The sequence below is a fragment of the Leptonotus elevatus genome, chromosome 21 (genome assembly GCF_054856555.1).
Source record: "Leptonotus elevatus isolate MCC_2025b chromosome 21, RoL_Lele_1.0, whole genome shotgun sequence".
NCBI classification, from domain to species: Eukaryota; Metazoa; Chordata; class Actinopteri; order Syngnathiformes; family Syngnathidae; genus Leptonotus; species Leptonotus elevatus.
Window position 1 is genome coordinate 15,145,158 of NC_141259.1, and position 24,088 is coordinate 15,169,245.

The 24,088-nt window shown below is 49.5% G+C and overlaps 4 protein-coding genes across 9 annotated transcripts; 2 read left to right on the plus strand and 2 right to left on the minus strand.

The window, feature by feature from the left end:
- Positions 1 to 545: 545 nt before the first annotated feature.
- On the minus strand, positions 546 to 9,284 carry nell3 (NELL (neural EGFL like) family member 3). 2 transcript variants are annotated; one of them, XM_086065624.1, is made up of 5 exons: positions 5,199 to 9,284; positions 3,999 to 4,529; positions 3,170 to 3,678; positions 2,698 to 2,764; positions 546 to 2,639 (listed from the first exon to the last, which is right to left on the minus strand). In XM_086065624.1, exons 1-5 carry the CDS (start codon positions 5,374 to 5,376, stop codon positions 1,096 to 1,098), a joined length of 2,829 nt encoding a protein of 942 aa, XP_085921750.1. In that variant the 5' UTR covers positions 5,377 to 9,284; the 3' UTR covers positions 546 to 1,095. The 2 variants fall into 2 exon arrangements, with proteins under 2 accessions (XP_085921750.1, XP_085921749.1); XM_086065623.1 differs by having other exon boundaries at positions 3,152 to 3,678.
- On the plus strand, positions 5,948 to 14,846 carry apbb1ip (amyloid beta (A4) precursor protein-binding, family B, member 1 interacting protein). Of its 4 annotated transcripts, XM_086065628.1 has the most exons (13): positions 5,952 to 6,452; positions 8,164 to 8,223; positions 8,460 to 8,553; positions 9,545 to 9,750; positions 10,464 to 10,541; positions 10,613 to 10,772; positions 11,425 to 11,546; positions 11,649 to 11,723; positions 11,996 to 12,139; positions 12,290 to 12,400; positions 12,485 to 12,583; positions 12,653 to 12,746; positions 12,816 to 14,846. In XM_086065628.1, the coding sequence occupies exons 2-13, from the start codon at positions 8,164 to 8,166 to the stop codon at positions 13,568 to 13,570; spliced, it is 1,998 nt and encodes a 665-aa protein (XP_085921754.1). In that variant the 5' UTR covers positions 5,952 to 6,452; the 3' UTR covers positions 13,571 to 14,846. The 4 variants fall into 4 exon arrangements, with proteins under 4 accessions (XP_085921753.1, XP_085921754.1, XP_085921752.1 ...); XM_086065627.1 differs by having other exon boundaries at positions 5,948 to 6,452; positions 12,653 to 14,846; XM_086065626.1 differs by lacking the exons at positions 5,952 to 6,452; positions 8,164 to 8,223; positions 8,460 to 8,553 and having other exon boundaries at positions 8,596 to 9,750.
- Positions 13,899 to 20,430, minus strand: LOC147156102 (uncharacterized). Its single transcript, XM_086065629.1, has 20 exons — positions 19,290 to 20,430; positions 19,090 to 19,208; positions 18,711 to 18,839; positions 18,327 to 18,391; positions 18,201 to 18,257; positions 18,030 to 18,128; positions 17,735 to 17,802; positions 17,562 to 17,649; positions 17,420 to 17,489; positions 17,234 to 17,306; positions 17,077 to 17,160; positions 16,887 to 17,016; positions 16,742 to 16,786; positions 16,593 to 16,674; positions 16,187 to 16,279; positions 16,026 to 16,102; positions 15,769 to 15,812; positions 15,400 to 15,479; positions 14,216 to 14,362; positions 13,899 to 13,968 (listed from the first exon to the last, which is right to left on the minus strand). The coding sequence occupies exons 1-19, from the start codon at positions 19,495 to 19,497 to the stop codon at positions 14,240 to 14,242; spliced, it is 1,734 nt and encodes a 577-aa protein (XP_085921755.1). The 5' UTR covers positions 19,498 to 20,430; the 3' UTR covers positions 13,899 to 13,968; positions 14,216 to 14,239.
- On the plus strand, positions 20,172 to 23,964 carry pdss1 (prenyl (decaprenyl) diphosphate synthase, subunit 1). 2 transcript variants are annotated; one of them, XM_086065639.1, is made up of 11 exons: positions 20,174 to 20,367; positions 20,924 to 20,994; positions 21,064 to 21,175; positions 21,247 to 21,377; positions 21,451 to 21,592; positions 21,688 to 21,799; positions 21,917 to 22,026; positions 22,130 to 22,210; positions 22,604 to 22,717; positions 22,804 to 22,884; positions 23,049 to 23,964. In XM_086065639.1, the coding sequence occupies exons 1-11, from the start codon at positions 20,182 to 20,184 to the stop codon at positions 23,187 to 23,189; spliced, it is 1,281 nt and encodes a 426-aa protein (XP_085921765.1). In that variant the 5' UTR covers positions 20,174 to 20,181; the 3' UTR covers positions 23,190 to 23,964. The 2 variants fall into 2 exon arrangements, with proteins under 2 accessions (XP_085921766.1, XP_085921765.1); XM_086065640.1 differs by lacking the exons at positions 22,604 to 22,717; positions 22,804 to 22,884; positions 23,049 to 23,964 and having other exon boundaries at positions 20,172 to 20,367; positions 21,917 to 22,030; positions 22,130 to 22,597.
- The last annotated feature ends 124 nt before the right edge of the window (positions 23,965 to 24,088 follow it).

Below are 24,088 nucleotides of genomic sequence, written 5' to 3' on the forward strand. Positions count from 1 at the left end.
GTTGAGTCGGCCGCAGGTGGCAGCCGCAAGACTTGTCTATGGTCAGCCAATTAGATCCGTTTCGTTCCATTGTCATTAGCCAATTAAACTGCTTCCTCGTTCCATTGTCAATAGCCAATCAAAATGCTTTCTTTCCATTGTCGTTCGCCAATCAAAGGCGTCAGCCACAGGGCGGAAGCTGAACGGCGGCCATCTCATCACTCCCATCTCGCGAGCTGTATAAACTATACGAATACGTACAGATTAGACATATACAGTTCGCATGCTCTTAGTATATAAATTATGCTGTTTCTACAAAGTGGCGACTCAAATGTTCTCCAATGTTGAAACCGTAAATATATAAGATCGTATGCCGAGAAGGGTTTCTTGGGAGTGGTAATATGGCAGCCTCGCGGCATCGAAGCGAAGCGACTTCCTGTGCAAACGTAAAGGTCAAGCTAAAATAAATACAGTATATTTCAAATGTTCTACTTTTAGTAAGTTTTGCATGACCAAATAGACATTGCATTGCACACACTTTTTTAAATTAAATTGCCATTAAAAAAGGTTGTTTTAAAAATACATTTGATTTTAATTCAACAAACAACATACATATTTGTCTTCGTACATCAAAGTTTCCTCAAAATTAGAATGATAGTTTTATCTGCATCTGTAAAAGAGGTTGACAAATGCAACGGTTATTGTGCGAATGTGATACATCTAAGAATAAAGGAATACAAAAGAGGTTACACCACACGGTGGCGCTGTCCACTCGTTTTGAAAGATATGCGTCGTCGGGAGACCATTTTAAAAGTTGCATATTTTAAATACAATATAGCTTATTACAATTGCGTCTCTCAGCCCTCAACTGACTGGAGAGACGCTGGGGCATGGCTGGGAGGTGAACGATTGACGATGGATGACCTTGAGTCTAAAAAACGGTGACGTTTACTTGGGGACATGAGTAGGCTGAAGAAAACGTTTCCATTCAAGGCGAGGCGTTTTCACAAACCAAGATGAGTGCACGTTCCTCCCTTTAACTTTTGTGGATTATTCGGACCTGGGACAGAGACTCTATTACTCGTTCTGCAACAATAAAAAGTGCGTCTGCGCGTCTCAGGCGGCAACCCAAAGGATGGAGATGTCGGTGCCACCCTGGTGCCAGATCTGGTTGATGCGTCCGCGGATGCAGTCCAAGGTGACGTAGACGGCGGTTCCATTGCGGACCTGGAAGGAGGCCCTCAGGCCCACGCTGGCCCACTCGCTGCCCTCCGGCACGTGTCCCGAAACCTGCTGAGCCACGGGAGCGGCCGGCCCGCCAAGACCTGGACCCGGACTGCCGGCCTGCTGGAGAGTCACCTTGACCAGGCTGCACGAGTGGATGAGCCTCAGGTTCAGGGCGATGTTAGCGGTGCCCTCTTCCAGGAAGACAAAGTTTTGCCGGCCGTTCGGTTGGCCGGCGCGGGCCAGGCGCACCTGTTGCGAGTCTGGAGAAAGCTGCCGGAAGGCGAGCGGCTTGTTGCGGACGGCTCCCAGGGGGACGCCGCCCTCGGCCACCGTGGCGCTCAAGACGGAAGAGACGGACGAAGGGATCCAGATCAGGCTGAGCGCGCTGATGCCAGTTCCGTCTCCAAAGTAGCGCACGTTGCACTGCGGCGGCGTGGTGATCTCAAAGCTGAGCGTGTCGCCGCCATCCACGGCCACGGCCCCCGCCAGCGTGACGGAGGTGTCTCTGTAGTTGACGCCCGTCTTGAATGCCCGCATGACCTCCTGGCCCGTGCCGTTGCGGCTCGCGTAGGCCATGAGGAAGAAGCCCCGGCCGACGCAGGTGTGGCCCGTGGCGTAGAGCGCCTGCTGGAGGACAAAGGTGACCGCGCCGCTCTCGGCGAAGCGCACGGCGCGGTTGTCGTGCGTCAAGCCCACCACGTACGGGTCGGACAGCGAGCGGACACGAAAGGTCGGGCGGTAGCTGGATTGGTAGTGCGCCAACAGGGACGTGTCGGCGGTCATGGCGACGGCGCCCGTGTCGTGCGACAACCAGAGCAAGCTGAAGGTGGGCGCGGCCACGTCGTAGACGTGGAGGTCTTTGCTCTGGTTGCAGTGGCGGTTGGGGCTCCTCAGGAGAAGACTCAGCGTGTCGTTGGGTTCCACCTCCACGCCGCCGCTGACGCTCACGCCCTGAAAGTATTTGCCCTCGGGCTGCTCCACACGCACCCCGCTCAGCTCCCGACCTTCCTCCTCCTGGCTGCCGTCGAACCTCAAGCCCACCTGCAGGAAGTTCCTGCAGCTGTGCTTGATGGCAACGTTGTGGTCCATCCACAGCAGCCCGTGCTGCAGCAAAGTCACCCGGCCGCCCGCGCTGGACAAAAGGTCACGGCGCTCCTTGCCTCGCACCTTCAGCCGAAGGCCAGACAAAAGGTGGCTTTCAGACTCGGTTGCCGAGGGGACGCTGACGCGAGCGCTCCAGGACCCCGACAGATGCGTCCCCGGGGCCGAGCCGCAGGCGGCGTCGCTGGCGGCGGCGCACGGGACCGCGACGGGACGGCCTTCGCAGTCGGAGCAGGCCTGACATTCTTGAAGCTCCCGGTTGTAGAAGTAGCCTTGGCCGCACAGGTCCGACTCCGCTCGTCTCTGGGACGCGCCCAGACACCGGAAGCCTCCTGAGGAGAAAACGGCATCAAGTCATCAGAAAAAACATTTTGTTGGCATTTGACAAACCTGGCGTGTTCAGACACTTGACTCGCGCGCCGCAGATGTTTGCCACTTGCAGGCATTCGTCCTGGTCCTGTCAGACAAACGGTTCACGTTAGCGAGAGGGTCACGAGCGTTCCACGGATGCGCTACTTCCTGCAACAAGGACGTTGTTTGTATGCGACCTTTTTGTTTTTCAGCCTGCAAAACGGCGGCACTTGCTGATATTTTTGTCAATTGAAAAGGGGCAGAACTTTTGTCTCTCCGATTGAAACGGAAATTGGACTATGGTGGTCTCAGGAACGCACCACGGTTAAGACTTGGGGCAAATGAAGCTCTTTCTTTAAAGCATTGCGTGCAGGCCAGGAAGCATCTGGGTTGGCTGACTACTGCGGCGGCGAACACGCCAACGCATCCTTATGAACGCTCGCGAACAAATTGCAAATGGAAAGAATGGACGATAAGAGTGGCGGAGGGTTACCTCGAAGGTGGCGAGTACCTGGCACATGGCGTCCGTGGCGGGCGAGCACGGCGAGATTAGGAAGAATCCCGGCGGACACGCGGTGCACTTGCGGCACTGTGGCGGATTACTCTGGAAGTCGCAATAGTGGTCCGGCAGGCAGGCCGAGGGGCAGCCGCCCATCAGCGGCTGGGGGGGACGAGCTCGGCCCCCGGCGTCCGTGACTTTAGCCTCCGCGTCGCGCAGATGGCCGCGCGCTCGACTTTGGAAGTAGCTCTGCAGCTCCCCCAGGAAGGACGCCTGCTCCAGCGCGTCCACCAGGAGGCCGTACTGACCCTTGAGCGCGTCCATCTGCTCGTAGGTGCGATGCTGCTGCGTCAGGATGTGGCGCTGCTGCGACAGGAGCGCCTCCTGCTGGTCGGCCAGCTTGTGCTGCAGCTCGCCAATGAGCAGCTGCTGCGCCCGCAGGGCCTCCACCAGCTTCTCCTGACCCTTGGCCAGCTGGAGGTGGAGGACGAGGGCGTCCTCCGACGGGACTTCATTTTCTCCTGGAGGACGAATCAAATTTGTGACACCCGAGGGAACTTTAGCGCTACGGGAAACAATCACACAAGTCCAGTTCCGTTGTTACGGAATTTTGCAGTTTCTAAAATAGACATACAAGTCTTTTTAACGCACAGGCGGAAAATATGATGGCTCACTCTCTTCTTCAAACCAGATCAATCCGCAATAACACATCGGACATTTTATTTAAAAAAATAAAAAATAAATAAACGACACCCCTTTTGTAAAAACTACAAACTGTACCCGTTTCGGCCATCAGTTACTTTTAAGGCATACATACATCCATTCCAAAGTTAACGCTGACCTGGTTTGACGTCACAGGTGAGCTGGACCCCGAGAGCCGCACCAGCGAATTCCGAAGCCGGCGGGGGCCCAAACTCGGGGAAGTCTCCGAGGAACTGCGCAGCTCTGTCAGCCACATGCAGCGGAGGGGGCTGCTCGGCAGGGGGGGCCGGCGTCGAGCTGCCCCCCGCGTGCTTGGCGCGCCCTTTGGACCTGACGATCCGCAGCGGGAGTCGGCACTCAAACCCTTTACAGTCCCACGTTTGATTTCTCGTCTCAGGCACCCTTGCGCAATCCGGGTCGGTGCACGGTGGGGCGGTCGCCGCGGCGGTGCTTCTCAGACGGAGGTTCGCCGCCGAGGGGGGGTGACGTGGGTCGCCGGGCTGAGCGTGACGCGGCGGTCGGTTGGACCTGCCTGAGGGACAGTGGTCGCCGCTGCATGGTCGCGGGTCACCGGTGCTCGAACCGGAGCAGTGGCCCCCCTTGCACGAGTCCGCGTGCACACAAGCGGGGATCAGGAGCAAGAGCATCCATGACGTCAGCATCTTACGTCCTATAATAGCCCAAATCCAACAATAACGCTGGAACAGGACTTAAGGAAGCTCCTCAAGGACAACCACTAGATGGCACCAAAATAATACCCTTGTTTTTTCTTTCCCCTTCGCCCTCAGCACAAAAACAGCCAAATAGACTTTTCAGTGAACGAATATGCGGTGCAACGTGTCGTGACAATTTTCCTTACTCCAGCAGTATATTTGAAAAAATCTGATCTTGAATTGAATTTAAAAAAAGAAAAGGTGTGAAAAGTTACTCCTCCGGTAAAAATGTGAACATCCAGCAGTAAAAGATGTCAAAATAATGTCATCGGAGTCCAACTGTCCGAAGATGTACGTCAGATATCGCTATGCAAATATTGCATCCAACATCGTTAGGGTTAGACCAACAAATTGACTGAAAAGCAAATCCTTGCACGTGTGCATTAGCTACTAAAATCTAGCACTACTAGTAACTTATTGAACCTCAGCCTATCATGCAACTCAACTTGAGGTTTGGATTTCACGAGGATGACAAAGTACGTAAGATACAAATGTGCAACATGCGTGAAATGGGTTTCTATTTCTTTTTAGGCCCCTTTCACTGCAAGGCAAATTTCTCCCGTAACAACAACAACAACGGCAGCAGGAAAGAAGGCCAAAAGTTGACGTTATCAGTCGCAGTTTACCTTCTTGGCCAGCCTCTTTGTTTAAAGTGTTAAGCTTGAAATGCGCACACACGCCGTCCCGTCCCGTCCGTCCGTCCGTCCGGCCTGCCAGAGCCCTTCTGAGCCTCCCGTGAGCTGCAGACTCCCAACTCGGCGATGTCTGGATGTGATGATGGCATTCCTGGAGCTTAATTAGCATCAGGTTTCATGGCCCGCGTTAACCCTTCGCCTGCCGACGGCGACCAGCATCCGATGCAAAGCGCTCTTGAAGTCGACGGCGTCAAACGGGTCCCATCTGCAAACGACTTTGTGCTTTACTTGACAAGAGAAGCTAACCTAACTAGGTTACACATATTCTTACGGGCGCTGTTCTCTTACTGACTCGTGAGCTAACCAGTAAGAAAGCCACCAACATAACAACCACGCAGCAACTAAACTAAGTCAGCGAGCAACAAGTCGCCTCGCCGACCACGCGGCACGAGAAGCGAGCAAGCATGCTAGCAACCGAGTGACGAAAGCGAGCGCGCATCCAAGACAGCAACGAACCAACTGCAAACGTAAACAAGCAGCGCCACAAATTGCAAACTCATTCACTGCCATCGACGGCTATAGACGTCACATTTTTAACGGCTGGGCTGCCACTGCATGAATTCATTCATCAAGCGACCGGCAACATCAGCTAACGAACCAAACAAACATCTATCGGAGCAAGAGAGTGACAAATGAATGAATGAATGAATGAATGAATGAATGAATGAAGCGCCTAACTGGCTAAGCAAGTGAGTAATGTGACATCCAAGCTGACAGCCGTCATGATGTCAAGTTGCGACGAGACAAAGCCAGCGAGGTTCCTCCTCCTTCCTTCCTTCCTTCCTTGCTCGCTTGCTTGCTTTTGCCGCCGCCGCCGCTTGCGTGCTGGCAAATGTGCGGGATCGTGCAAATCAATGTTTGACGGACGGCGCCAATGATTAACAGCCAGCTCTCGAATTGTCTGAACGAACGCTGGCCTGCCCGGACACGAGCGTTGTTGCGCAGGCAGGAATGCAGCGGCGGGTCTCGCCGTCAACTTCCGCATTTGGCCAGGAAGAAGCTTGACAAAAAAGAAAAAAAAAAGAAAAGAAAGAAGCGGCAGATGAGCCAACGCTCGCCAACGCTCGCCAAAGCAAATCTAACGGCCTCCTTCTGCCGGATTCTTGCTTTTGCTTTTAAAAGCTGATGCCGACTTTTTCCTGAAGGATTTACAACATCCGTCCACTTTTTCACACATTGTAGAAGGTGAGTTCAAGCGACTCGTTGGCAACACTTGTCGCACTTCTGCTTTCGGGCCTTTCTTGTCGTTGCTGACATTTTCAGCCGATGGACGGATGGATGATTAAACAACATGGAAATAAACGCAGCTGTCGAAATGTCAACCTGAAGCTTGCAAGGAAAGCAAAGCGGCGCATTCACGCAGACGAGGACGCTCCCGACCGTTTCTGATGGACTTCCACATCCAATCACAACAAAGTCCAGTTGGAAATCATCTTGTAAATTGGAGCCAGTTTGATCAACTTCGCACGTCAGCGGATCTTTTTTTGTGTGCTCTCCATTTTCATGCCTGCGCACTTTCACGCGACGTAAAAAGAAAATGCGGGAAGATCACGTGACATTTCTCTTGATGGCAGAAATGTTTTGTTTTATTCAATCAAAGCTGGGAAACAAACGGCCCAATAGTGCAGACGGACGGACGGACGGCAGGCAGGCGTAATAATAATATGATAACAAATAATGCCAAATAAGACAAAAAAATTGCGATTGAGAAATGCAGCACGTCCAAATCCTTCTTTTGCGTAGCGTTGGAACCCTGAGATCGAGCCATTGATCTTAAACACCGGAAGAAAAGACGTCAAACCAATCAAGTACAAACAGCGCCGATTGCAAAAATCCACAATCAAGAATGTCTTTACTTGTGCTTTGCACTTCTTTTTTTTTTTTTTTTTGCATGTGTCCTCCATGTTGTGTTTTGTGGTTTCCCCTCTGGCCCAGCGTGACTGGGTGTCGCCTTTCACACGTGTTGACGATGACGTCATGTTTCGTCGGCTGAGCTTAATTTAGTCATGTTTGTTTATTGGCAATTCACACGCTGATCATTCGTTGGGCTGCACAACAGCAACAAGAAAAAAAGAAACTTCTGTGCGCACAAAATGCTTTCAAGCTTTTATGAATTTGCAAAGTGTTGTTGTGAGAAGGAAACAAATGTTGCACATGACAAGCACAAAATGAAAGCTCATGCATGTCCCTTTTTAGACGCGACTGCTTCTCGAGTCACCTTCCGTCTTAAAAGACGAAAGACAAGCCACAAATCAACCAATCAATCAATCAATCAATCAATCTCAGCACGTGTAGAAAGCCAAAGTGCTGTACATAAACTACAGAAAGAAGTCAAAAAGACACAAGTACAAAAACATCCAAACCAAAGAAACTGGTTCATGTCAATCAATCAAGATATCAAATGCGCTTGACTTTCCCGCACTCTCTATTGTCTTCTTTTCTTGCATCATCATCATCATCATCATCCTCATCATCCGTGCAATTTGAAAGAAGCCAGCAGGGTCTGAAAAATCAAGTGCTGATACTTCAAGTATTCGTTGACTTGCCAGCTCGGCTGATGATGATGATGATGATGATGATGATGATGATGATGATGATGTCATCATTTCGTTTGCTTGCCATTACAACACAACAATTGTGAAAGCCAATGCAGCTCTGCTGACCCTTTGGCTTTGACATGCTGGTGTGTCGGTGTTAATTACGGATCTGCAAGCGATTGCAGCGATGAAGAAACGGTTGCGACATCACAAACTGCCGAAAATCCGACACGCTCACAAGCATCTTTTTTTTTTTTCTTTTTTTTTAAAGGCAGCGAGCAAAAGAATGACTCGCTTGAGTTAACGCACAACAATTGGTAACATGTCCCTTTCCATCATTTGTCCCCTTTCCGCAACAGATGGACGACATTGACGCCATGTTCAGCGACCTGCTGGGCGAGATGGACCTCCTGACACAGGTGGAACCCTCGTTCGTATACAAACAATACTGTGGCTGATATGACAATTTCCCTTCTCTAACTTTTCAAGTCAAGTATGTTGTCAACAAGTTAAATTAACTGGGGGGGGCATTGCAGGCCCAAGCATGCCGTTAGCTAACTGGATAGCAAATGGGAAGCGCTGATCAATACATAAGAATAAGAAAGAAGAAGAGTCACACTGAGCGCTTCTTGTTCTTTCTCTCGCTCCCTGGCAGAGTTTGGGACCGGAAGCGGCGCCGCCCCCGTCGTCGTCTTCAGGCGACAGCGAGCAGGAAATCAACTTCTCCATCGGCTGCAGCGACCTCAACGGTGACGTCACATTTAACATTAGCATTCAAAGGCATTGATAATTAACACATTCCTTTTTTTTTTTATTACAACAATTTTGCGTGGATTTGACGTCAAACCGTAACAACAAACTGTCATTTCCTGTTGCTCCGTTCTCTTCTGATCAACAATCAAACACCCGCAGCCAATTTGGAAGCGGACGTCGGTGGTCATTTGCCTTCGGAATTGGCCGCTTCAAACCAAAATGGCCGACGACTTGTCCTGCATTTCACAGTGAGGGCTAGCGCATTTAGCGGCACGTGTCAATTTCATGCGAACCGGCCAAAGTGCTGTCGGGGCGAAAGTGCTCATTTTCTTGTCGCGTGCCTCGAAATTCACCGTTTCAAACTCGCCGTTAGGAGATTTGAGCGTATTTTGTGCTGCGGTGTCCGTCACCATATTTGTGGCAGCTGTGAAAAGGTCGACTTGATCGTTCCGCAAACGCCTCGGCAGCCGTCGTGACCAAACAAGTCACATCCAGGTCAAGCCAGACGCTCGCTCGCTAAGCGCTCAATCAAGGCCAGCGCCAGCAAGCAGTTGAGTTTACTCCTGCCTGCCTGCCACGCTCGGGAAAGCTTCCTAGAACAAAGTAAGCATTCCTTTGACAGGACAAAGAAGCTTTGGGTTTTGTCCCATAAAAAGTGTCCCTGCTGTGTCCATCAATCCTAATGACATCATATTGAATGTCCTACTTCAAGGTCTATAAAAATGTCCTGCGGGTTTTGGATGTTTCCCTGCTCCAACGCACCTGATTGCAATCAACAGGACGGTTATCAGGCGGTCGCTTTTGGGCTTCAGGTGCGTTGGAGAAGGGAAACATCCAAAAAGCTGCAGGACTCCGGCCTTCCGGGACCCAGTTTGGACCTTACTGGTCTGGAGTCCTTCGCATTGACACGGTTGAAGCGGCCACGCCGGCACGCCGCCATCCTATTTGCGTTGCTGTGTGCTGATGTTCGTTGCCACTCGCAAGCAGCCGCGTCCCTCAACGATCTGGAGGACAACGACCTGGACGCGCTGATGGCCGACTTGGTGGCCGACCTCAACGCCACCGAGGAGAAACTGGCGGCCCAGATCGAGAGTCTGAAGGAGCCTGCGCCGGAAGCCCCGCCCCCCTCCAGCGACTCGTCCCCCGCCTCCAGCTTACCGGCTCCGCCCCCGCAATCCAGCAAACCTTCCATGGTGAGTCCACATCAGCTTGGGATTCTTTTTGGTCTCCGAAAGGGAGTCGGGCCGTGCCAACAGAACAGCGTGCGCGCCCACACGTGGAAGACGCGACACTCGCGCAGGGCGGAAGGACGACAGATGGAACAATATGGAATGTTCCCTATTGACAAGATGTGTCAAGTCGTGCACTACAGCTTCTTTGCATTTGCACATTTGTGTTTAATGAGATCCATTCATGCCCAAAATGAAAAAGCTGCAATTTTGCTGAAAATAAAATATACAATCAAATTGATCACAAAAAATTCCACGGCCGGCCCATCTGGTTGTCTTGTGACTTCCGCTAATGCTAAGCGCTAAACAAGTCCATTTGCCGGGTCCATCCATCCATCCATCCATCCATTTTCTGTACCGCTTGTCCTCACAAGGGTCGCAGGGGTTGCTGGAGCCTATCCCAGCTGGCTTCGAGCAGTAGGCAGGGTACATTTGCCGGGTCACGGCAGCTATTTGAGGACGGCCGCTTCCCTCACGTCGGCCGGGACCCGGCAAAAGGGGGACGAGGCGTTGGGGGGAGACCTGCTGCCTGCCACTTGGGACATGAGGCTGAAAAGTGGGACTGTCCCGCCCACTTCTGCTCACCCGCTCCATAAAAAAACCATTCTATTCAATTCTAACCTGGGACTAGGAAAAGCTGCTTTGGCTCAGAACCGCTTTGTTGTGCGTGTCCACAGGAGGAGATCGAGGCCCAGATCAAGGCAGACAAGATCAAGCTGGCTCTGGAGAAGCTGAAAGAAGCCAAAGTCCAAAAAGTCAAGCGGCCCCGCCCACACGCTTGCGGTGAGCGCAAGCGTCACACTGACATTTTGCTTGTGCGCTTCAGCTGGTGGTGAAGGTGCGCATGAAGGACGGCAGCTCCAAAACGCTGATGGTGGACGAGAGGCAGACGGTGAGAGACGTGCTGGACAACCTCTGCGAGAAGACGCACTGCGACTGCAACGTGGACTGGAGCCTGCGCGAGACCAACCCCGAACTGCAACTGGGTCAGGAGGCGCGCACACCGAGCTCGCATTAGCTACGCTCGCTAGCTAGCCTACATTAGCACTTCTTTTTAACTGCAGACGATGACGTGTCCTCACTCGCGCGCCAAAACAAAATGAGGAAACGAGAATTTGCGTGGCGTCCTCGTGATTGTTAAATTTAGCGGAGCGGACGCGTTCGCTACGTGTCAACCAGTTGCGCCAGTGAGTCGGAAAAACAACGTGAATGTTTGTCTGGAGTGAAGACAAAGACGGAAGGACGGACGCTTCCTCCCACTTTGCGTCAATCGAACGTCCATCCACATGACGCTTCGCCTGTGTCGGCGTTCAAAGGTGAGCTGCGCGCTTCCCGCTAAGCGACTGCGAACGTCCCTTGGCAAATGGCGCCGCCTCTGGAAGACGCCTAACGAGCACACGTGTCAGGCCGCGATTGATGAGCGTGCCAGAACCTCCAAAACCCCTTTTTGACGGGGCGTCTTCCTTCAGCTCGTTTGGAATGGACAATGTGGATCATCGTTCACTTGCGGTTTTTGGTTTGGAAGACTTTGGATCAGAGTGATGCCAAAAGTTTCCAGACCAAAAAATGTGGCAGCATTTCAAAGGATCTTTTCAAAGCGAGCTTAGGATTTGTTTTTGTTTTTTTGTGCGCTGCTAGAGAGGACCTTCGAGGACCACGAAAACCTGGTGGAGCCGCTGCTGGCCTGGACCAGAGACAGTGACAACCAGATCCTTTTCTTGGAGAGCCCAGACAAGTACGAAGTCTTCAAAAACCCGCAGGTCACTATAATCGTTACACCATCAATCGATTGATGAGGCGGAAATACGGGACAGCCGATTGCACAAAAACAGTTTGTGAGATTTTCTTGTGTGCGTGTGCAGAAATTCTACTTATGGAAGAAGGACAAGAAAGTGTTGAAAGACATGAAGGACAAAGACAAGGAGATCTTGATCAAGGTTACTCTTTTTCAAACTTATCATTCTGTTGGACCGCAGTCATAAGAAGAAAAAAATATTTTGTCTTTTTTTTTTTTCTCCCACCCTGAAATTTGAGAAATGTCCTAAAGGGATCCCAAAACCAATGACATGGCAGCGAAAGCATACGTCCCAATAAAAGACATCATTTAAGGATGAATCAGACGTTGATTGACAGACCGATTTTCAACCGCTGTTATCTTTGATTTGCCGATTGATTGTTTTGAGGTGAAACGTTGAAAACGTGTCGACAGGAGAACTTCTGCGGGACGTCCGTCATGGTGCCCGACCTGGAGAGCGTCCTGCACCTCAAAGAGGACGGCAAGAAGTCGTGGAAGCCCCGCCTCTTCCAGCTCAGAGCCTCCGGGATTTATTACGTGCCCAAAGGAAAGACCAAGGTCAGGGGTCAAACGCCCGCCCGCCATTGTCACAGACTGGACTCAATTATGTCCACTGGAAATCTCCCTCCAGAAAGACAAACGACGCTCGTTCGCTCGTTCATCATCGCACGACTGCATATTTGATTGTCTTTTGTTCACCCGCCGCAGTCGTCTCGTGACCTGGTGTGCTTTGTGCAATTTGACAACGTCAACGTTTACTCCGCCAAAGACTTCCGAGGCAAACACAAAGCGCCCAGCGACTTTTGCTTTGCGCTCAAAGTAAGGCGACCGCGAGCGTCCCTCGCATTCGCACCTTTGCAAGCGCGCGGAAGACAAAATCTCAGACATCAATCTTGTTTGCAGCATCCTCAGATCCAGATGGACTCTCAGTACATCAAGTACTTGTGCTGCGACGACGCCTGGACCTTGAACCTGTGGCTCACCGGAATACGCATCGCAAAGGTATTGATGATGACGATGACGATGATGATGATGATGATGTCATCCAAATCCAACGGATTTGTCTCGCAGTACGGCTCCAATTTGTACCACAACTTCCAAACGGCCGAGAAGAAGGTGGCCATGGGTTCCACGTGGGCCGACTGCACTGTCAACTCAAGCCAAAGTAAACGCGCGCACGTGCACACGCACGCACACACAAAAACACTTTCTAACGGGTTTGCATTTTCCACAGACCAATCACAGAGTCAGATTGCCAACGGACACCAAAACAACATCACACCCGCACCTCCCCCTCCACCCCCACCACCCCCACACCCTCCAATGGGGGGAGATCTCCCCCTCCCCCCACCGCCTCCCCTGCTAGGAGGAGGCCTCCCCCCACCACCTCCTCCCGCCTGCAGCTTCTCTTGTCCCCCTCCTCCCCTCCCAAGCAAATCTTTCCTCAAACCCGTCCCTCAACCGCGTCATCTATCCACCTACTTGCCGCCGCCACCTCCCCCCGCTGCGGAGAACCTCCCACCTCCTCCTCCACCACCACCACCCGTTGACGACTCCCCGCCAGACTTCCTCCCCCCGCCTCCTCCGGCAGCCAATTTTGGCTCACTCCCACCTCCTCCGCCGCTCGTGAAGCCCCTCCCACCTCCTCCGCCGCTCGTGAAGCCCCTCCCACCTCCCCCGCCTAATACAAAAACTCTGCCTCCTCCTCCGACTTTCAAGAGCACGGCCCTGCCGCCGCCACCTCCCGATCCAGAGTTTTTACCGCCTCCGCTCACGGGAGCGCCTCCTCCTCCTCCACCGCCTCCTCCAACGGCCGCCGCCGCCACCCCCTCGAGGGCCCCCATCAGGCCTTGCGGCTCGGTGAAGAAGATGCCGCCGCCCCCGCCAAAGAGGACTACACCTTCGCTTCGTGTAGAAGGAGGAGATGGAGGAGGGGACTTGATGTCGGAACTGATGCGCGCCATGCAGAAGAAGCGGCAAGCCCATTAAGCAACGTTTGCAGTTTGGCTCAACGTTCGAAGGCAGCATTGCGGGCAACGTGTCACGCGTGTACAAAAGACCGACGCACGTCACGTCGACAAGGATGCAAAAACAAATGCTGAGTTTAAAAGAAAAAGAAAAAGAAAAGTGGCCATACGACACCAACAAATAAGAGGCAAAAACAAGATATTTACAAGAAAAAGATACATTTACATTGAATTCAAATGATACAAGAAAAATGACAAAAACTGCCCAAATGTCATATTGGAGCAAAAATGAAGTGAATTGAAATCAACCTGTCAACTTGACATGGTGAATAAACATTTAAAGAGATATCAACAATTGCAAATCTATTTTAATGTTAATCTTCAAGCAATAATGCTCACAAATGTACAATATATAAGTAGCTTCAAAATATGAAATGAGACAAACATTTACACAAGAAAAATGACACACAAGGGAAAAAAACAAAAAAAAACAATTAATCTTTTTAGCCAATAAACGTTGGCTAGTATTTTGTTGGCTTTTCTAAATTAATTGTAAAGGTGTTAATAAGAAATCAGAGGCAGCCTGAATGTGTTATCAAAGTATTCATTTTCAAAAATGCTGTCATGAATGTAAATGTTGTACTTGATTTGGTTTTGTGCGACTTACTTGTGGTTGGTGATCGATCGATCATCAGGAGGAGCAGCTGACTTTCAAACTGCGGGCCCATCCGGGAGCTTTGTGGGCGTATCCCTCCTGCTCCGCCTGCGCTTGCGTCACGAAAGGCTGCGTCAGGATGTCGTGCAGCAGCGACACCTAGCGGGCGCGAGCAACAACTTCACAAACAAAATCTGCGACACTTTCGATGACGATTTAGTCAGACCGTTTTGTTTTTTCAATCGACCTTCTCTGAATTGTTTCCACGGCATTATTTTCTCTGCATATTTTCCATGTAATATTTTGGTTTCGTTTGTGTTTTTGTACCTATTTTTAATTCAAAACAACTTTCAAATCTTTTCTGAATAGTTTCGTACTTTTGTCTCCATTATTTTTCCTGATATTTTTTTTGCATTCTCCAGTTTGTGTATTTTACATCAAATTTGTTTTTTTTACTAATACATTTGTAGTTGTTGATATCTTAATGTTTGCTTTCAAGCATTTTTGTGTCTTTTCAGGATTTTCTTATATGGTGTATTTCCCCCCTGAAATTGTTGACATTTTGCTGAAAGCATAACTCAACACTTATTCAACTTTTATTTTCTTTTTTGCTGATAAACTGTATAGGTGTCTACAAATGCTGTCTACATGTCCTGGTCATTATTTTGACATTTTAGTACATGTTTATTTAAAGCTTGAATTGGGGGGCAAAAAGCGTGTTTGGTGCCATTTTGAGGTTAAACACTGACGTCAACTCAATTTGGCTGTTTGTCCTCTCGGTACACGAGACGATCTGTACTATGTCACCTCTTCCGCATGACGTATCGCGCTCGCCACCTAGCGGCCCATTCTCGTGCACGCCTCCTTAAATGGCTTGTGAGTGAGTTGCTGCTGTCAATCACAGGCAGACCACGCCCACAACCCTCTCTCCATTTGCAACCCAACGGTCCTCCAGGTCCCCCCTTTAAGCGCCCATTTCAAATCTTAGTGAGGGGCGGAGCAAGAGTCTGACTTCCTGTTAAGTTCTCCTTTAAGTGGCGAGCAAACTGCATTTGTGTCATGTTAAATGAAGCCGAGTGCAAAATGGATCAATATGCAGCGTAATATGTTTGGCTTCCATTTGCGCCATACATGAGGAGGAAAAACCAAAAGAGGGAATTCCTTCTTGCCATGATATGAATTGCAAAATGAGGCACCTGTGAAAAATCGTTCTTCTCCGCATTGCGGATGGCCCACTCCGCCATCCAGTTCCTCAGCACGTATCTCGGGTTGACACCTGCGATGGACGCCACAAGTTTAAGCCAGCGCACAAACTCACATTGTTGGCCGACATGATCACATTTGAAAAGACGGCAACAAAAAAAAAACATTTGGAGGGATCAAAAGGACTTTTTGCTATTAGGCTGCCAATATGAAAACACACAAACATTGTGAACAGTTTTGCTAGCAGGCAGCGTTGCAGCGTTGCAGCTCGCCGAGGAGGCGCGATCGATGAGCTCAAGAAAATGAAAATCGCTCGAGTGATTTCTTGTCATGTGAAATATGAGTTGTGGTCGTGTGCTGACTTTTCATCCTGGCTTGGCGATCTTCATCTTTGTCACGCGTCTGCCTGCACAAACACAAATTGACCACCATCAATTCCATAGCCTGGATATCAAAAGTCTACACACCCTCTTCACATGCCACCTTTGTCATTAGGGAAAAAAAGGAGATGAAGACTTTTCAAATCCACATGCATGTACCTATTTTTCTACCGTGTGTGTGTGTGTGTGTGTGTGTGTGTGTGTGTGTGTGTGTGTGTGTGTGTGTGTGTGTCTCTCGCCTGCCGAGGCGCAGCAAGTAGGAATGCAGCCAATGGGAGAAGCGTCCGTGCGAGGCCAAATCCTGCAGAGCCCAAACCTAAGAAAGCAAAACGGTGGCTGGCGATGATGAGTGACGACGGCGCAGCGTGTGTGCGTGCGTGCGTGCGCGCGCGCGTCACACTTGTGTCAAGTTCCCGCGGCGGAGATCTTCTGCTGAAGTCTCACTCAGCTCCCTGAAGGTCATGGTGAAGTCTGCGCGCGTGTCCTCCATCATCTAAGAACATCATCATTTGCACACAATCACATCAGCAGCACATTCAATCCTAATAATACACACAAAAAATCAGAAGCGAGAGTTTGTTTGCATTCTTCATCTTCAGTATTTCAATGTTGAATATTTTTGGGCTGATTTGTTATTGTCATCTAATTTCTTTGTATATTTTTCATCCAATACTTTTTGTCCACAACTTTTTCCCAGATAATTGTCTATTGTGCATTTCTTATTTTTCAAAGCATTTCCAAGTGCGGAAGTACTTTTGGTTGCATGTTCCTTTCTTTCGGTTAGAACTTTGCGTTTGTGAACTGGCCTGAAGCAGACTGTGGACCAGATGTTGATCTTGCGCGCCGTGGCCCAGCAGGCCCAGTTTGGCTCGGAAGAGCTGCTCGAGCCTAACGGCACAGCACAAATGAACAAACGCGGATCATATCACAAAGCGCAAATGACACTTGACTTCACCTGCTTTGGTAAACGCCACTGAATTTCTTCAAAACGGTCTCGGCCCTGAAAATACAAAAAAAAGCCGTTTTCAAGGCCAGCGGCGTCCATTTGATGTTCAAAAAGGCCGCGAGGCGAGCGATTCGGATGTTGTCGGCCTCCGTACACTTCCTGCTGAAGCGCCGAAAGCAGCGGCCTGAGCGCCTGCAAGAGTTTCTCCATGTTGAAGAGGCCCGCGTGGGCCTGAGCCCCGACGCGGTACCGTCCCTCGTCGTCCGACGCGTTGGCCACAAAATCTGAGGCGATTCCGACAATTCAAACGCCAGTCGCGGGCGGAGCGGCGCGCAGGTACGCACCGGGGTCGTACGCCTCCATGAAGCCGAAGGGGCCGTAGTCGATGGTGATGGACAGCAGGCTGAAGTTGTCCGTGTTGCACACGCCTGCGCGGACGCATTTCAATGTGCATGTGGACAAGCGTGTGCGGGAGGCGCCGAAGCTCGAAGCGCTTGTTACCGTGCGCAAAGCCCAGCGACGTCCACTGAGCCACGAGGTGGGCCGTCTGGTTCAACGCCGTCCGATAAAACGCCTGTTAAGGCAAAATGCAGACACGAGATGACAATATTGGCAAAAGTAGTCGTTCTCGCGTGGATTCCACCAATGGACGTTTAAAAACTTTCAACAATTTGTACAATCGCCCACCAAATATTTATCAGGCTGCTCGGAATGGATGGAAGGAAAATGTTCAGCGATGACAAAGTTGAGCAGCTTCCTGAAATGCAAAAACACAATCATCCTTTTTCTCTTGTTCTTCCAAAGCCTGCCTGACTTTTGTGGCGCTCACCTGAGAAGATCCAACTCTCCGCTTTGAGACAAAATCTCCAAGGATCCGATCCGAAACCAGGATTTGGCCAGGCGCAGCACCGCGGCCCCTAAAAGCACGTCACCAGACGCGTCACCAGATGCGCTTGCTGGCAAGAATCCAAATGTGACAGACGGACGGACGGACGGACGGACCTCTCTCCATCTTCACGTTGCCGTCATAGAAACGATCCCGCCAAACGGGCTCTTCACTCACAACCAAGCTGACAACATCAAACAAAAAGCAACATTTCATCAACATCCAATGACTCCACCTGCCCTCAAATTGACCCCCCCCCCCCCCCCCCCAAAAAAAATGGACTATTCTAATTCTTCTCCTTCAATATTTTTTTGGGGAACTTTAAAATGTTCCGCTTTTTTCATCAAATTCAAATCTATGGCACTCTCAACTTGAGAGCGAATCGACCCTATTTTTGTTTGGTCACCTGACCTGGCGGCTCTGCTGGTGGGGACGCCGAGGTAATGCATGGCCTCGCTGCACAGGAACTCTCGGACGGACGAGCGGACGACCGCGCGGCCGTCGCCCGACCTGACGAGGCCGGTTGACGTCAATCGTTTCCGTCATCTTGTCCGAGATGAATTCCAAAGAAAAACGGCCTACCTTGAATACGGAGTTTTTCCAGAACCTTTGAGCTGCAGTTCCCACGTTTCCCCTTTTCTGGAAACATTTAGTCATCTGCAATATTTGATGGAACACGCATGGGAGGTACATTTGGATTTCTCTTACCTGTTGGTATAGTGACCAAGGAGATGTGCGCGACCGTCACCCAGCTGACCAGCCCAGTAGCCAAACTAGCAAAAAGACACATGAAAATTTGCCATTCATCTTTTCTTTTTTTTTTTTTTACAGTTTCTTTTGAATGTGCTCGTGTCATCAGAGGTTTGAAATGTTATTTTGCCTCCCAAGAGGCCGTGATGACGCGAGCAGCACAATCAGACTGAATGGCGAGTCCCACTTTTCATCTTCCGACAAGTCAGCTCTGCCGCTGATTTACTGTAATCATTTTATGATGTGCCGGAGATTTGAAATCGCAAGCGGATGCTTTTTCTTGGACTCACAATTGCATTTTGGCCGATTTTGCTTGTGGAAATGCGCAACAACTTCCTTTACCTGATGGCCTCCATATCTGTGTGCCAGAGGCTCAGAGCCCGCAAAAAGTTTTCCTCCGCTGACGTATTGTGCGAATTGGTCAGATCCGATCACAGCTATGTCCAAATCCAAGAGCCCTTCCAAGACATCCTGTAAACCAGTGGTGGCAAATGTTTGCAAACGTGTTGAACACGCCAGCCATGTCATATGTCAACAAAACAAAACAAAAGCTCATTTGGAGGAAAAACACATGAACATCTTCAAGAAAAAGTCGGTACATTTTCACACAAAAAACGGCATTACGTTTTCAAGTAGAAAGACTTATATCTTAGAGAAACAAGTTTAATATAGTACATCATGAAGTCATGTTGTCAAAAAAGAGAGGCACTGCAGTCGTCACCTTTGAAACTGCAGCCAATCTTAAAGGACCTTTCAGCGGAGTTGGAGAGGACTGCGAGAAAATGCAGTTCTTAACCGTCCGGATGAAATCCCCCCGGACGTGATCGAGCGGAAAAGTCCCTGCGAGAAGAATGGAAGGGCAGACTGACGTCATCAGTGCTCATGTGGATGACGAGTCGCTTGTGGCAGTTTGATACTCACCTTTGAACTTCTCACAGGAGACTCTGAAATGGTCCAGGTTGCGTGTGAGGTTCAACATGCTCTTGTTCCACATGCGGGACGATGGAAACGCGTTTGGACATTGAGAGGCAGACTCGTCCTTTTGGCAGAACTCAAGCACGTGTACACATTTGATGATCACGTTTAATGTTACGACAGTGAAGAGTAACACTTGGTGAAGGTTCCACATTTTCACTTGTGCGTAAATATATGTGATGCAAAACACTAAGTCATTCTTTATGTGATTTATTACATAAACAACGATGTGTATTGATCATTTTGACTAAAGCGTATAACTAGAAGTTTCCCTAGTGAAATAAAATGCGTTTGAGCAGAGCTGATCGTCGGCACCTACAGTGAGGCTAGTTTAGCAACACAGCTAGCGTGAGCGCCCTCATCAAAACAAAAACAATAAGCAGTCAGTCAAAGCTCATTCCAATGTCAATTACTTTTTAAAACCTATATTATGTTCTGCCACCTACGTGAGTCCGGTCACAATTGGCTTACAGTGGCCTAGCTAGTAGAATGATCCAGTTAGCATTCTTATCTGACACTCGAAAAGAAAAGCAACTTCAAGTAGTCAGCTTTTAGCAGTGTATGCTAGTATGCTAGTATGCTAGCACCGCAGCCTTAGATATGGGACACAGCGTTGCGGTTGAGCCTTCAATTGTGTGTCAACGTCACCGCCATATTAGGTGAGGCAGAGTGGAAAAAAATTATAAACATATTGACGCACAGTAAAAAGGTAACATGCACTGATATCTGTAAACAGTGTTAAGTGTTTAGGTATTTATCCTTTTTGCTTTTGTTGCTGCTGCTGTTGCGGTTTCGGAACCGACATGACGCCCCTTGCCAACTTCCGCTTCCGAGTCGCATGCGACTTCCCCTCCCTCTTCCCGCCGCCGCACTCGCCACGGCAATCATGGCGGGCCCACTGTGGCGGCGATGCCAGAGGTGGACAGTCGGTCGCATCGCCGCGAGTTTACAAGAGGCCCAGTGGCACTTCTTCAGGCTCGGGTCCGGTTGGAGGACGCCCCGGAACTCGTGGCGGGCTGGCGAGGTGAGTCGCTGTCAGGCGGGGAAGGGGAACAAGGAAGCAAGGTCATCTGTGCGCCTGTCAGTCGTTTTCATGCGCTGAACACGGAATCGTTTTGACATTCAGAAAAATAAATCATTTCCTGCTTCCAGATCTGTCATTTACATTTGCGGTCACAAGCTGTTCTTGACACGACCTTCATTCATTCGCATTTACGTTTACAAAATCAACTTGTCACACGCGTCATGACAAATCAATGGAAAATGATAGAATATATATTTGAATTATTTTACCTATTTGTGAGATTTCATTGCGGGATGTTTGACCTTTTAGGTGTCCATGTGGATGCCTGCTGACATTGCAATTATTCAAATGATTTTTTATTTTATTTAATGATTATATTGTGACATTTGTGACAAGCTCATAAGTGTATATTGACACCCCTGCTAACTTTGTCCAAAATGTGTTTTAAACATCTTTTTCTATTATATTCACAATTGTAGCAGTTTGTATGACCGCACATAGCAATCAATTGAATTTCTTGGAGCTGTCTGATCAAATCTTTTCTTTTTTTATTTAGACACTGCCATTGTTCCAAATAAACCAGATGATGCTTCAGAGGTCAACGTCTACGGCGTTGTCTCTCACCAGGTGACACTTGTGATTCTGATGTCATTATATTCTTTAGTATTTGTAATGGTTTGTGTGTTTTCCACGCAGACACAAGTATGCAGCATGTTCCTGTCGGAAGATTCACAGCGATGCCAAACCGAAAGATCCGTTCACGCTCGCTCAGAAAGACTTGACGAGCTTATACGATGACATCAAAAAGGTAAAGAACATTTAGGCCACTTGATTAGGTACCATTGCTCCGTTTCGTGCATGTTGTCCATCTTGTCCCAGGAGCTGTTTGTTTCCAAAGAAGAGCTCAAGTCTTTATGTGATTACTACTTTGACGGGAAGGGCAAAGCCATTCGGCCAATGATTGTCATCCTGATGGCGCGCGCCCTCAACATCCACAGCAACCGAGCCGGGTAAAAACAAAACACAACAAAACTGCGCGTGCACACACGGATGAGAAGCGAATGACATGTCGTGGGCCTCCAGAGACTTACTCCCCGGCCAGCGCACCGTGGCCATGATCTCGGAGATGATCCACACGGCCAGCTTGGTGCACGATGACGTCATCGACGGCTCGGACAAGCGGCGGGGGAAGAGGACCATCAACGACTTGTGGGGCGAAAGGAAGGTGCGCGTGCGTGAATTTGCCCTCGCTCGCTCGCTCGGCGTCTCTCGTGCGCCGCGTTTTCTCTTTAGTTTTTTGACCGTGCGGTGTCCCCTAAGGCCATCTTGGCAGGAGACTTCATCCTGTCGGCCGCCTCCATGGCCCTGGCTCGTATCGGCAACATCACCGTGGTCAAAGTGTTGGTACAGGTCATTGAGGACCTCGTCAGAGGTAAGCAAACTCACGTTTTGACTAAAAGTGTACGAAAAGCTAGGCGGGAATGAATCCCATTCAAAGCCACGTCTTAGCTAATCTATACCACCAAAACATTTGTTTGTTTGCCGGCAGGCGAATTCATGCAGCTGGGCTCCAAAGAGAACGAGAGCGAGCGCGTCAAGCACTACTTGGACAAAACCTTCAAGAAGACGGCAAGCCTCATCGCAAACAGTTGCAAAGCAGTATGTACGTCCTGTCTGTACGTCCTGTCTGCACGGCAGCACGCGCGCGCACGCACGGCCGCTACTTCTCATCCTCGTTTGAATCGATCTTCTCTCGCCGCAGGTGTCCATTTTGGTCAATTCCGACCCCGATGTTCACGAGATCGCTTACCAGTATGGAAGGAACGTCGGCATCGCTTTTCAGGTTCATCAAATCAATGCAAAAGGCTCACGCGCACAAACTGCGAGCTGGAATCATTTCCTAATCCGAGGTCCATTTGAACAAGTTTCTTTTGTTTAGCGACTGAAAAAGCACTCATAGTAAAATAAATCAATATTTTGATGGGAAAGAATACAACTTTAAAAAGAGAAAAGTACACTTAAACAAGTACCAATAACCAACAACTAGAAAATGTACAATATTTTTTAAAAGGGCATCCGAAAATTCCTGGAAATGGAAAAGAACAATTAAAAAATTGTTTTTAAAAAATACATTGAAACGTCTTAGGTGTTCCCAAGTATTTGAACATGAAAAAAGTAGTCCTAGCCAGGAAATGGAAAAGGATTCCAATCAAATGAATTTTGTGTGCGCGCGTAGCTGGTTGATGACGTGCTGGACTTCACGGCGGGTGCCAGCCAGCTGGGCAAACCGTCGGCCGCCGACCTCAAGCTGGGCTTGGCCACGGGACCCGTTTTGTTCGCCTGTCAGCAGGTCAGCTTCCCCACACCAGATCAAATGATTATTTTGACATTTTTTGCAAAGCTCAATGAAAAGCATCGCATGGTTGAATTTGTCAGTTTCCGGAGCTGCACGCCATGATCATGAGACGCTTCAGCTCCAAAGGCGACGTGGACCGAGCCTGGCACTACGTGGTCCAGGTACCGCAAATACGACATCTTTACGTCATTCAAGTCTATTTATTCATCTAATTCAATCATTGCTTTACTTCTTCCGACTTGTATAATGTCAACTATTTTCATAACCATTTAAGAAAATTCAAAGTTGTAACTCTGTCCAAAAAAGGCCATTTTTGTGTGATCAGAGCGATGGCGTGCAGCAGACCCACTTCCTGGCGCGGCGTTACTGTCAGGAAGCCGTGCGACACGTCAGCAGGCTGCGACCGTCGGCCGAGAGGGACGCCCTCATCGCGCTCACTCACATGCTGCTCCACAGGGACAAGTAACGCACGTGCACCCGGGTGGGGGCCCGACTTCCCGTGGAGACCCGTGTCGGCGTCAGCCCCCACCCGCTCCCAGTCCAGCAACGACGTGGCTTTCTACCTCCACACAAAGCGCCAGTCGCGTCATGTTGGACAGACACGCGCACACCGAGGCAGTTGATTAGCGATATACGTATATAATCGCTACGTCCGAGACCGCCGCTATTAGCTAGCGAGATCGAGTGTCTGAAGCGCCGCACGTGAAAATGCCTGCAAAGAATGCGAAATGGACACAAAAATGCTCATTTTGTGGCCATAAATCAGTTCTGGCCGCAAAATGTACGACGTTGTCTCCACAAAAATAGCAAAATACGCCATTGTGTGTTTCGTATCATAATGAGCATCAACTGGTGCAGACATTTGCAACAACCTTCTTCCACTGGCTTATTTTTGTGGATCTTCATTTCTATTTGCTGCACACGTGACGGCCACAAACGACTATTCGATGCACTTGTTTTGTGTCCGACCGTATTTCAGCATTTTCACATGCGGGGCTTCTCTACAAACGCGTGTCATTGAAACGCTCGGCCCGGCGAGGCGCTGAGCTAAGTTAACGATGTCGCTACGTACTGTAATCGCATGCGTGTGTGTGTACACAGTGTCGTCATTCCTTCTCCGCACTTGAAATCTTCTCGAAGGGTGACGAGCGTCCAAGTGTAACAATCACGGCCTTAACATCCGCAACCACTGCTCAATAAACACATTCAAGTTTTTAAAAAATATATTATTGCAAAACAAACCCTGTTGTGTGTTCATCAATCAGCACGTGCTTCTTTGTTGTACATAGAACTGTTTATTATAAAAGGCTGTACATTCATTTTTAATCAACATATTTTACATACAAATCGAGGACAAAGTTGACT

Bases quoted from the DNA above. Each gene is read 5' to 3' on its own strand.
- nell3 (XM_086065623.1), bottom strand. From the start codon at position 5,376: ATGCTAATTAAGCTCCAGGAATGCCATCATCACATCCAGACATCGCCG. The intron at 3,679-3,998 runs GTCAGCGTTAAC...TTCGTCCTCCAG, and splicing joins CACCTGTGACGTCAAACCAG to GAGAAAATGAAGTCCCGTCG. The intron at 2,765-3,151 runs GTAACCCTCCGC...TTTGTCTGACAG, and splicing joins AGGTACTCGCCACCTTCGAG to GACCAGGACGAATGCCTGCA.
- apbb1ip (XM_086065625.1), top strand. From the start codon at position 9,280: ATGTCCTGCGGGTTTTGGATGTTTCCCTGCTCCAACGCACCTGATTGC. The intron at 12,140-12,289 runs GTCAGGGGTCAA...CACCCGCCGCAG, and splicing joins TGCCCAAAGGAAAGACCAAG to TCGTCTCGTGACCTGGTGTG. The intron at 12,584-12,652 runs GTATTGATGATG...TTTGTCTCGCAG, and splicing joins CCGGAATACGCATCGCAAAG to TACGGCTCCAATTTGTACCA.
- LOC147156102 (XM_086065629.1), bottom strand. From the start codon at position 19,497: ATGTGGAACCTTCACCAAGTGTTACTCTTCACTGTCGTAACATTAAAC. The intron at 16,787-16,886 runs GTACGGAGGCCG...TTGTATTTTCAG, and splicing joins TCGGCGCTTCAGCAGGAAGT to GGCCGAGACCGTTTTGAAGA. The intron at 15,813-16,025 runs GCGAGAGACACA...GTGTTTGTGCAG, and splicing joins TACTTGCTGCGCCTCGGCAG to GCAGACGCGTGACAAAGATG.
- pdss1 (XM_086065639.1), top strand. From the start codon at position 20,182: ATGCGACTTCCCCTCCCTCTTCCCGCCGCCGCACTCGCCACGGCAATC. The intron at 20,995-21,063 runs GTGACACTTGTG...TTTTCCACGCAG, and splicing joins ACGGCGTTGTCTCTCACCAG to ACACAAGTATGCAGCATGTT. The intron at 21,176-21,246 runs GTAAAGAACATT...ATCTTGTCCCAG, and splicing joins TATACGATGACATCAAAAAG to GAGCTGTTTGTTTCCAAAGA.